Source organism: Falco naumanni, chromosome Z, assembly GCF_017639655.2.
Source record: "Falco naumanni isolate bFalNau1 chromosome Z, bFalNau1.pat, whole genome shotgun sequence".
Taxonomy (NCBI): Eukaryota; Metazoa; Chordata; class Aves; order Falconiformes; family Falconidae; genus Falco; species Falco naumanni.
Window position 1 is genome coordinate 65260214 of NC_054080.1, and position 12111 is coordinate 65272324.

General features: G+C 38.1%; 1 protein-coding gene across 2 annotated transcripts in view; it reads left to right on the top strand.

The window, feature by feature from the left end:
• PDE4D (phosphodiesterase 4D) overlaps nucleotides 1-12111 on the top strand; it is a 355973-nt gene that overhangs the window by 228090 nt on the left and 115772 nt on the right. For both annotated transcript variants that reach the window (XM_040579497.1, XM_040579498.1), the window contains exon 2: nucleotides 5417-5608. In XM_040579497.1, coding sequence (XP_040435431.1) covers nucleotides 5417-5608 — 192 coding nt within the window. The remainder of the gene's footprint in view (nucleotides 1-5416; nucleotides 5609-12111) is intronic.

Sequence of the window (12111 nt, forward strand, 5' to 3'; positions counted from 1 at the left end):
CTGAATCTACCCATTCAGTGTGATGGCTGGATTGTCCTCCCAGGTGAAAATACAGGATAGGACTTCTGGGAAGTAAGGATGTTGACATGTGTAGGTAGGTCCTAGCACAGACAGATGGCTGGAGAGATTGCTTGACACAGGACAATTAATTTCTTCGATGGGGGACAAAAATTGCTCCTCTAGAACTTCTTTGTCTCTCTGTAATGTTTAAAGATGGCCTTAAAAGATAAGGTGTCCCTAGAGGATCAGTTAATTTGGCTTCTCCCTCCCCATAGTTTCCAAGATCAGATAGGCTGAAGGTGGAGAGAGACTTAAAGGGGAATATCTGGAGTGCAGTTTCTATTCTTAAAAAGTCTAGTAAATTCTTCATTTTTGGGTGGAATTTATTTCCTTCCCTCTTCTACTATTGTTTACTTCTCTAAAACAAAACAGAACAAAACAACCCCCAACAAAAGCCTATAGAAACAAACTGCTAAACTCTTGTAGTAAGGAAGACCAACATTAAGATTTTCTGTGCAGCTTTAGTTACAAGCTCTGGCGCATATTCATTATGATACCAGTACTTCTTATGTAACTAAAACTATTTTGTACACAGATCTTCCCCTTTTTTGTTTTAGCAACCTTGTAGAGAGTAGGAGAGTGTTATTTAAAGACTCAAAGGGAAGTCCACTGAGGGTTTCTTACATTGTGTAAAGAAGCTGTGCAGTCATTAACAATGAAGTGGTGCTGCTGAGATCCAGGATCCAGAACCTCTCCTGTGCTTGCCACAGATTTCTACTATTGCCTGAAACAAATCATTAGTAATCTTCCTAAACATTGTCTTTTGTGCTGTTACTTCTTGTGCTGTTAGGAGCACAGGGAAGATGAGCCATTAATGTTTTTACAAGTCATTCAAGAGAGTTCACCACCTTTATCCCTATGTCAGTACAGAGCCTGGATGATATGCAGTGGGCAAGATGTGCAAACACAAAGAATAACCAAAAATGGAAAAAAGGCTGAGCTTCATCTCATGTCATGTTTGTCATCACAGAACTCTGAATAAGGCAGGCTCTAAGGATAAACACTATCCACTAATGTCATAAAACATTTTGTCAAAACGCAGGCACAATAGTTGCTGAATTAGCACTGGCTTTTCATAGCTTTGGCATCTGTGAGGTTGCAGCAAAGCTCTTTGAACACAGAAAATTCTGTGATGTGTGGTGTGCCAAATGCTCCTGTCACTAAAAGCAGCTTCAGTTTGCATGGGTTGTGCAAAGCGCCTGAAGCTGACTGCAGAACAACAGTGGAAAAATCTGTCTTTACATGGCCAGTTTCTGCGTGTGAAAAACAGCAAAACACTGTGTGCCTCCACTAACAACTTCCATGCTCGTTCTCTCTTTCCAAAGACCACCCTCCACCAGAAGTGCAGGGAGGCTAAGGAACATGCTAGGCAGAGAGTACCTTTTGGTTTGTCATTGAACATGTAGTTTCTAGTTTACAGCATATTCTTACTGTGGCTTACAACTTAACAGGAGTGGAAAGATAAATGTGAAGCAACCATAGCTGACTTTCTGCAATTTCTGGCCAGGCAAATTAGAAAGTCTTTCCTATTTTGTATCTTAAACTTTTTTTTTTCCCAGTGTATGCAGCAGTAAAGAGCAAACAACTTGTGTGAAAGTCTTCAATTCCCTATTCTCATTCTCTGTTTAATGTAGTGTGATCATCAGTGCCATTTCTTGCAAATAAGACTTGTGATTCAGCCAAAGGAACAATTTATTTGATTTTCAGTGTAATAACACGTTTAATTTAGATTTTTACAAGATTCATCTCCGAAATTGTTAACAAATGTCTCAGTAAGAGCTAAACAAGATGCTTACTGTGTGCTGTAGCGTTGTAGAATTTTTTTTTAATATAAACATATGTTTTTGGCAAACAGTGCTGTATTCACATTCCCCTTTGACTGTACAACTGACTTTTTTTTTTTTTTTCTTGATGCATATTTACATAAAAGACGTTTTCGTTGAACAGTGTGAGACAAGCCGTAGCTGGTCCGTTTGGGCCCCGTTCATTACTTGCGACGCCCATCTAGTGGTCGCAGCGCAGTATCACAGGACGGAACTCCTGCCCCAGCAGCCATGTGTAAGCAGTACACATACTTGCTGGGTGTTGCAAACCGCAAGGCGCTTCCCAGCTGATGACACTGCAATTTCAGCTAAGACTTTTAAATTTTTAAAATCACTATTCTATAATCTGACAGTAAAATCATTCATAGAAGCCTGCCCTTAGTTTCTGGCTGGGAGATCTAAGACTGGTGGTAAAATATTCATATCATGTCAACAAAAGGTGGGTGAAGACAATAAAACAAATGTGCAAACAAAACCATATATTCCTTTAACCCAATAAAATACCTTTTGATCAGGCAAATAATTAAGTCCACTGTTAAATAAATAAATTTAATAATCATTCTTTATTCAAAATTTTCCTGCTGTGAGACAGACTTATATTTACCTTCATTTATTTCTTTAGAGCTTTCGGGCAAACTTAGATATGTTTTGAATTATACTCCCATTGCAGAAGTTAGTCTTATTAAGCGCAGGAGTAAACAGTCCTATTTTACCTAAAATTACATGAAAAATCTTCCCTCCTGCCTTCAATAGAAAAAATACAACCTGTGTATTGTTTAGGAGCCCGTGTGTTCTTGCAGCTGTTTAAAGAAAAAAAATATTTTATTTTCTCAATGAAATAGAAGTGTTAAGAAATTTGAATACAATGAGATCACAAATGTTCCAAACCCTTCATTGGTACTGTGAGTATTTTGTGCTCCTGGAATGCTCTGGAGTTAAAACCCAAAGATACTGATGGCTAGTGAATAATAGTAGGGATGCTGGTAGTAATGGCAATATGTTTATGAACTTACAGCACTGTAAGCTGCAAAGGATGATTTACTGTAGTATTCACGCTATCTTGTCCTTTCCAGTACGTTTTTCAGTACTTTTTTGAGAGCAGATCTGACAATGAGCACAAAGACGTAATGAATAGGAAAAATGAAAGGCAAAGAAGAGCTTTGCATTGTCCAAGATCACCCAGCAGGCTGGTGATGGATCTTTCATTTGATATCTTATGGATTAAGCTTTGTTAGCTTGAGATTGATAATGTTATGTGGTAGTAGCACAATTCAGGATGCAGAAAAAATATTCAGGCATAATGAAAAAATATTCAGGCATAAAGAAATAAAAGTTGGGAAGTGTATGTGTTAGGATTTACTAACAGTGAATTGTTCTGAAAACTACAGTGAAAAGAGGATTAAATTGCTAAGCTGTCTTGAAGTTTATTTGCTACCGTTTCTGAATCATATTTTTTTGGGGAAAAAATGCTTTTCTACATTCAAACTGTGAAAGGTGAATACATAATAAATAGTATAGTCTGAGAGTGGCAGGAAGCTTGCAGTTCCAGGAATATATGCAAAGTAACAATGAAACAATGAAAAAACCCATGAAACCAAGGTCCGTGTTCTGCCAGGTAACATGCATCTCTGTCAAAATGGGCAATATATGTTTCATAGAATAGTTTGGGTTGGAAGGGACCTTAAAGATCATCTAGTTCCAACTCCCCTGCCATGGGCAGGGACACCTTCCACCAGGCCAGGTTCCTCCAAGCCCCATCCAGACTGGCCTCGAACACTTCCAGGGATGGGGCAACCACAGCCTCTCTGGGAAGCCTGTTCCAGCATCTCATTACCCTTATAGTAAAGAATTTCTTCCTTACATCTAATCTAAATCTTCCCTGCTTCAGCATAAAGCCATTACCCTTTGTCCTGTTGATACATGCCTTTGTAAACAGTCTCTCTCCAGATTTCTTGTAGGCCCCCCTTTAGGTACTGGAAGGCTGCTAGAAGTTTCTTTGATTACTTCATTTAACAAAGGAAAAAAGACCATGGGAATGCTGTCACTTCAGTAAAACATTAAAGCAGCAGCCTCAGGTCAATGGTAGGTAACAGTGAGAAACAAGCTAGTGCAAAGAGTAGCATGTATCTGCTGTGACACCTGCAGCAGGCTGAAGTCTAATCAACAGCTGACATGTACTGGCTATTTTGTGTTCCAGTGTCATTAGATATAATTGAAAACCTGTGGGTGTCCTTCATTGAACACTGTTTTAAATTAAGTACTTTAGATGAGTTCAGCACATATGCATACTATGATGTTAACACTTATCCATGTTTAAAAAATCACGGGAAAGATCCTGTGTTCATCCCTCATTCCTAAATGCTTTAGCAGTATTAAGTTCCCATTAGCATAGCAAATAAAAACTGATCTTTGATTTTATAGAGACAGAACCAACTAGGGAAACAAAAGTAATCTTCCACTTTTAGCTGGATAAAATGTGCTCCATCCCATAAGATGGGGACATAATCTTGCTAATACACTCATCTGTAACCTCTGATATTGCATACCAAAACACATTAAGTCTAAAACCAGAGCCACATGCTCCAAAAAGACTCCTAATGGTACCACATGCAGATGTCAGGCTGCTAAGCACCACAAGTTGCCATGAGCGCATCCTCCCAGCACTGACCACCTTGCACTAGTTTCTAATTGATTGCAGACTCCCATTCAAGTTCTTTACACCGATTTTCAAAGCCCTTTGTGGAAACATCACAGACTACATGAAAGAGCATCTTCTCTCTCCTCTTTCTTTCTCTACCCTCACCCATCAGCATGTCATGATGGCAGTATTTCCTAGGAAAGATAAGCCTGTTTACCACTCTTAATACAAAATACAATACCTAGAAGTGCTGGATCTAAACTGTATAGTTTGAAGATGTAAACAACCGTGGAAGTTGCACTGCTTGGCAGTGAGCGAAAAACTTCAATCCAATTGTAAAATAGCAACTCTAAGGCACACAAACATGCCCAAGCACCCACATATGCCTTAATCCCACCCCAGCACTTTGTTTATTGGGACAAGACAAAACAGTTTCCTGAAATATTTTGGTAGTAATGAAAATATTAGGGCCGGGTACTCAGTAACAAAAAGGCCCTCAACTGCCTCAGCAGTGGGACACAGGATAATGAGGGTCCAGCTCAGGAGAGATGGGGCCTGAGGAGGGAAATAATGAAACATTATGCTTCCTCAGGTATAGAGCTCATCAACAGCCTACATGCAGAGAAGCATAAGGCTTCCTATATTCCTAATAGTGGGTTTTTTTTGTCTACTAAATTTCTTTTCTTTTGGACGTGTTCTATTTAGTTGTCAGCAATTTTAAAGTATATTTCTTGTGTGCCTTGCGTTTTGGCTTAGCAGTGGAGTTGACCATGTCTTTATTTCCCTATTATTATCAGGAAGTAATTACCTAGTGATAAATTTGTCAAAAGAATGTTTATTACTTTCAAAATTCTTACGTTAATTGTATAAATCTTTGTCTCCTTTCTTTTTGCAGTTTCGATGTAGACAATGGTACATCATCGGGACGAAGTCCCTTGGATCCCATGACGAGCCCTGGATCAGGGCTAATTCTTCAGGCAAATTTTGTCCACAGTCAGCGTAGGGAGTCTTTCCTTTACCGGTCAGACAGTGACTATGACCTGTCTCCAAAGTCCATGTCCAGGAACTCCTCCATCGCCAGTGATATGTAAGTACATTATAAAATACTTTTAGCCTATGTTTTATCTTCTGTCTTCAGATTTTTCTAGACAGAAGACATTTCTTTTTAAAATCAAAGACAGTAATCATGCTGCTGACATCATGGATAATTTTTTCTTTCTTTAACAAACCTGGTACTTGTTTCTGCAGTTTTCTGAAAGTAAGGATAACATGAGGGTGTACTTGATGTATTTATGCACTTTATTAGCTTTGACAAGTAATGAAGACAGTCAGTACTGGTGTATCAAAACACTGAGAACTGATTTTCTGGCTACAGTTTTCAAGCGAAGCCATAGAAACTCAATTTCTGCTTCTTAATGTTCTTAAGAAAAATATTCTGTTTATTTGCATCGGTTATGTTTAAGTTTTTAGTTAGTAGATTTACCAGCTGGCAAAAATTAATAAATTCAAGAGAGACAAAAATTATTTTAAATATCCTTTTAACTAAAAGGCAAAAATTTAACAAAAGGCCTTTGGAAAGTTATTCTGTCCTCTCTCACTGTTCTGTGATGTGTATATTTTCTGCTAGTGGGTCATACCCACTATGTGTGTGTGTAGACCCCAGGTTGCATGGGTAGTGAAGTCAGGTGCAAATCTCTTTTTTTGTAAGACACTAAAACCATGTTAAATGTCCTAGCTTCTAGTCACTTCTAAGTAGTAGAAATTAAGAATAATTACTTTGTTTGTTTGCCTTACCTGCTCCAAATTTCACTGCCAAGTAGGTGTTTATGGTTCAATTCCAAATCACTAAAATAAAGGACCGTACTTGTAACAGTCCCCTAGTGAATAAGAAAGTCTAAAGCATTAAAAATCCAGCATTAAAATAAAAACTATTTTTTAATGAGGCAAACCCCAATCAATCTCTTCTTTAAAAAGTAAGAGTACACACAACAAAGGAAAAAGGTTTCTATAATAATGAGTGAAATTTCACCTGATATTTTACCTGCAGTCATTATAATTTAATACTCCCATTTTCAGCTTACATGTAATTTTTAGAAATGTTGATTAGTCCATCTAATCATTTCTCTCTTTCTATCTGAGTTTCAAGATGAGAAAAACTCATACTTTTACAGAGGGTTTGTATAAGGTCCATACCTCAGTTAAGTCCCATAGATTGAATTACTTAATAAGCTTTGTGCCACGTGTGACCAGTTTTGCTTGAGACAAAATGAGTAAGAAAAAGACTGATCCATCTTTCCTTGTCATAAGTAAAAATACATTTCACTTGCAAATTTTAGTGACCCTCTTCCAGCAAATCTTCCTCTGACAGATAACCCTTCTTTTAGATAGATCAGAGTCCAGCTTTTAGTGTGGCACCTGTGCCAATATACCATTTAGAAAGATTTTTATATTCAGGGGGCAATCTAGGTCACTGTGTTGCTTAGAATGAGTCATTTCAATTAAGAATTCAGTTAGTGCTCCATCCTTGAACTCATAATCCACTTCTGCATTTCCTAGAATTCTGGGTAATATTTCAGCACAGAGCAGTAAATTGGATAAACAATTGAATTACAGAAACACTGAGCACACTTTATGCTTTGGATATTTGTATCTATTCTTCCTTTCAAAATGTTCTTAAAACACATCTTAAAATTTATTTGACCTCACATCTGGATAGATTTTCGCAGTCTCCTGTCATAGAGGAGCTGCTGTACTAAGATGTTAAGTATTCCTGCCACTGTTTAGGATGGGAGCACATTAGGAAATGTAAAAAGCAAGTTGTTTTAACCATAGAATATTAATCATATATCAGTAATCTTAATTATAATCAATTTGATTATATCACCAAAATGAAGTAAAAGAAAACCAAGGAATGAAAGAGGAAGTACTGCATGTTTCTTAAGCATAAGCAAAATATTTTACAAAACATACACATCACTTAGGTAATGGAAGTGAATTAATTTTATGTAACAGACAAACCTAGAATCCCCTGATTCTTCAGTACTTAAGTTACCAACCTCAGTATTTCACTTTGTAAAGCAAAATAGAAGGCAAAAGGCATGCGTCTCGTAGTTGGAAAGAATATAACATAAAGATTTTTGGCATTTCCATTACTCTCAAATAGCGTGCTTAAAATAATAGATTCCACTTCAGTAGCAGCATATGGAACAAAAAACAAAACTTGGAAGACTTCAGTCAAACACGGAGTGTCATGATAAAAGGCAGCCAGTGGATGGCAGTGCGAAGGTACGGAATTCATCATTCTGTCAGTATTTGAACAGCTCCAGCCGAGGAAGGGAACACAGCTGTGCTCAGTTCTGTGCAAACCCCAGATGAAAAGATGGGCTCTGCCACAAACAACATAAAGTCAAAGCATAAGATGATAACCAAGAGACTAATACAGTCGGATTCTATCCCCAGGAAAAGGTACAATGTGAGTCCCTATGCCCAAAGTAGTAAACCCCACAGACCTACCAAACGGAGTTTCATTCAGTGAGTCGAGATGGAAAGTAACAGAAACAAGGGCAGAGAAGGGGGAGGCAGAAAGTATTCTAAAATTAGAGAGGCTGAGGAGCCAGGATAGCTACAGAAAAGAATAAAAGACAGGATAAGTGCAAGGCTGTTCAGATGAGAGAAGGTAAGTGAGACAAACGTGGGTGCAGTTACGTCACTGAAAGACACAGAAAAGGCAGCTGTATGATAAGAAAGGAAAAACAAATAAAAAGGAGTGGGAGTCAGTAACGTATTTTTTGTTCTCTCAGAAGAAATAGCATGGTCCTAGAGAAGAAAAAAAAAAGCAGGACATGAAGATGATATGAGAAGATGAGAAAAAGCCATTCAAGGCTGTGAACTGTGAGAGGCAGTTGGTTTAGACAAGGTGGTGCAAAATCCAAGGCAGAAGTGCACAGATGCATTGTGAAACCTGGCTATGGGGTTTCCAGCAGATAGAGGATGTGCAAGGGAAAGAGAAGCAAATGAGTGAGACAGTGAAGATGAGCGAGCCAATATGAGGAATTACAGGGCAGGATCTCTGATGAGAGACAAAAAAACAAGTTTAAAAGGATGGATAATAAAGGGGGGGGGGGCTGTCAGTGTTGGGGGGGTGGGGCGGTGTATGTGTGTGTGTCTCAAACAGCACTGTTGCAAAACAGGAAAAAGGTAACAGAAGCTAGCTGCAAGGTTAGCAAAATCATCAGTGTTGTACTGGATGAATTGTCAGGTGTGTGTCCGAGGGCATCAGTGAAGCAGGGGGCTTTCTGGGTGTCTTGCAGAGGTGGCCTGATTGTTGATCTGTTGGAACTGCTATTGCTGCTCAGAACTGACAAATGCAGGCAGAGGCAGAAAAAGTTACACTTCTAATGTTTCTTGCTAAGGAATCACTGCTGTGATTAACAGAGCGAGAAATCTGCTTAGAAGACAATCTCTTTTTTAGCAAAAACCAGGTCTCTAACCAGGTTAAAAAATGGATTCTTCAATGAAATCAGTAGCATTCTCATGAGCACTAGAGAAAAGCCAGTAAGCACTCCACTGGCTGGGGCAGAGCCCATGTTTTAACTGCCACTCTAAAGGAACAAAATCATGTGTAAGTCCCTCTGTGATCCTGAAGAAACAGAACCAGAGTGTAGCAAACCAGTCCAGAAGACTAAGAAGCTCTCAGTACAGAAGTCTGTCTGAGGTCGACGATGTCTTCTGAAGGTGTCTAGGGGAAAAGCCATTTGACAATAAACACTCCTTAAGTGTTTATTGTCACCCTTTTCCCATTTCCACAAAGTCACCGAACACAGCTCAGATGCAACATCCTGGTCTTTCCAGGACTTGGCCAACTGAACCTTACTCAGTAAAAAAGCAGCTGGTGTGCTTTTTTATGATCCTTTTTTCTTTTTTTTTTTTTTTTTTTTTTTTTTTATTATCCTCTATTTGAATAATAAAACCCAAATGTGGACAACTTTGGAATAAAAAGATCTTCCATAGTCTGATATACAAGTTTTATGTATTTAGAGAGGCTCAGCGCTGTTTCCCCAGTCAGGTGAAATATCACTGTAAGTTCTAATCAGAATAATTACACAAAATTTACTGATTTTTATTAAACCTTGCTTCCATCTTTTAAGCATCAGAACATAGCCACGGAACAATGACCATAGGAAGCTGCAGGGTCATTGCCCTGGTGATCTGCTAAATGACCAAATGGCCACCAATACACCCATTCCCTAAACTGGCCAACTTACTGCTATTCTGCCAATACCTTCTGTAGGTAGTAGCATCCCTGTACCTACAGGTAAAATGAATGTCAAGAGAACGCAATTTACTCCAGAATTTTTTCCCTATAATTACAGTATTATCCTGCCTTCTCCTTGAGGGCAAGCTACTTTGTAGGCTGTATTTGAACATGTCTGTAAACCTTGGCTCCAGGTTGGTTTTGTTGTTTTTTTTTTTTTTTTTTTTTTTTTTTCACAAAAGTAATCATCTATTTGAATAATAAAACCCAAAAGTGGACTACTTTGGAATAAAAAGAACTTCCGTAGTCTGATATACAAGGATACTGACATACAGAGATGTGAGCTGTTTTGTCAGGATGAATTATCCCCTTCTTCTATAGCTAGAGAAATAGTTGTGGGATTTTTAATTTGGGGGGGGGGGGGGTATCTTTTTCCAAAATAGTGCCAAAATAACCTGTAATTTTGCAAAGAATAACAGAATTATTCTGGCTGTGGATATTACCTTAAATAAAGGGAAATTCCAAGGTAGGGAGTTCCCTTATTTGTCAGTAACTGGCAGGTCTGGTCCTGACCTGAAGCTGCAAATGGGCTGAAATATCCCTTTAACTGGCAGGTGGAACAACTGCCAGAGAAGAGAATTTCTGAGGTAAACTTGTACACATTTCCCAGTTCTTGACAGCCTGCTCAGCTTTTTAGAAACTTACATTGTATTCAATCTGGATCAGATTCATAAAAAGAATATACTTTAAAATAATGGCAGACGAAGATGGCAAACACAGACAGTGAAAAAAGGTTCACTTGAGCCTTTAATATGCCAATAAAATCATGAAATGAGGCTATATTTTTCTCATCCAGAACAGGAAGCCAAGTTGCTAGTGATGCAGCTTATTCTTCTGTTTCTGAACCAGGAGGGCCTGGATTTCTTAATAAAAGGCTGTGAGTATGCATCTGCAGTTACAGAGAAAAACACCCTTTTCCCTGAAAGGTTCTGGCCAAGATTATAGGAGAACACAAAAGATACACATTTACTGAGCAGAGTGATTTCACCTCAGTTTAAAAAATCAGAAATAATTGTCTGTGTTTCTAGATACACTGCTGATGAAATTCCTTATGATTTATCAGATTATTTTCTCAGAACCTGTGTTACTACTCTATCATAGATATTACTGGCTGAAAAGAGGCAGTTAAACTTCAAAGTCCAGCCTGCTTTAAAAAAAATTTTTAAGATGCATTTTCTCTGTGTCTTTCAGCTTAGAAACAATTTTAAATGAAAACAAAAATATTAAATTGCTTGAGACATTTTCCCATGGAAATAACTGTACTTACATGGCTTTAGGAAAAATAGGCCAATATTTTGCTTCATTGGGTTTTGCCTTTTTGTTCTTAAGATCTTTAGAATTGAATAAATCTCCAGGTTGCAGCTTAAATTAAGCAAAGTAATTAGTAAGTCAGATACAATCTTTTTCTGAGTTATTGAAAAAAACATTTGGAAAAAAAGACCACTGTGTCCCGTCCAGTTGTTTTGAACATGTTACAAATGGAATAATGGAATCCAAAACAAAGAACTCAGTAATATCCAGCTTGCTTAAGGTCAAATAATAAGTTTGCGCTACATTCATTGGTTGATCAGGAAATCAGTTATGTTGTAAATAAAAAGGGAATATTTTCACATTGAGAGGACTTCATTTGATCTGCTTTTTTAATTCAAGAGATTTTGAGGTGTTCTAATATGCCTTTATTTGGTTGTTGAATGAGGATTTTTTTTATGACATGAAACCTGATTTTATCTTATGTTTAATATCTTATGTTTAAACAATACAGAATCATTGGTTTGTGACTGAATGCTGAAATCCAATCATTTTCCAGATATAACTCTTAATTTGTTAAACACATCACTTCCCCTTCAAACACTTTCAATGTGTCAGACTTCCCACCCCACCCCCCTTCTGGAAATAGTGGGTGTTTGAAACAAAATGGCAAGTTACTGCTCCTGTGCTAAACAAAGCAGACTGAATTCCTAAACTTCTTCAGTCAGAGGTGGCATGTTTTTAATAACATGGTACCAAACCCAGTTCTTCGCTGAGATTTCGGCTACATCACAGCTCTAGTCATCTCTGGGCTTGCTACGCAGATCTGCAGCAGAGGGGAGGGAGGATGGGTGTGCTTTCTATGTGTGTGCCTTACTGAAGGACGGCAGCAGTGTGGAGAAAGTGAGCTCTGTAAAGAAGGACACAAATATTTTGGGGGGATGTCTCTTAGATTGTTTTGCCAGCTCAGTGATCACCTGCATACACAGTCTGAATTTGTTTCACAACTCAGAACATTAGATCTTGTT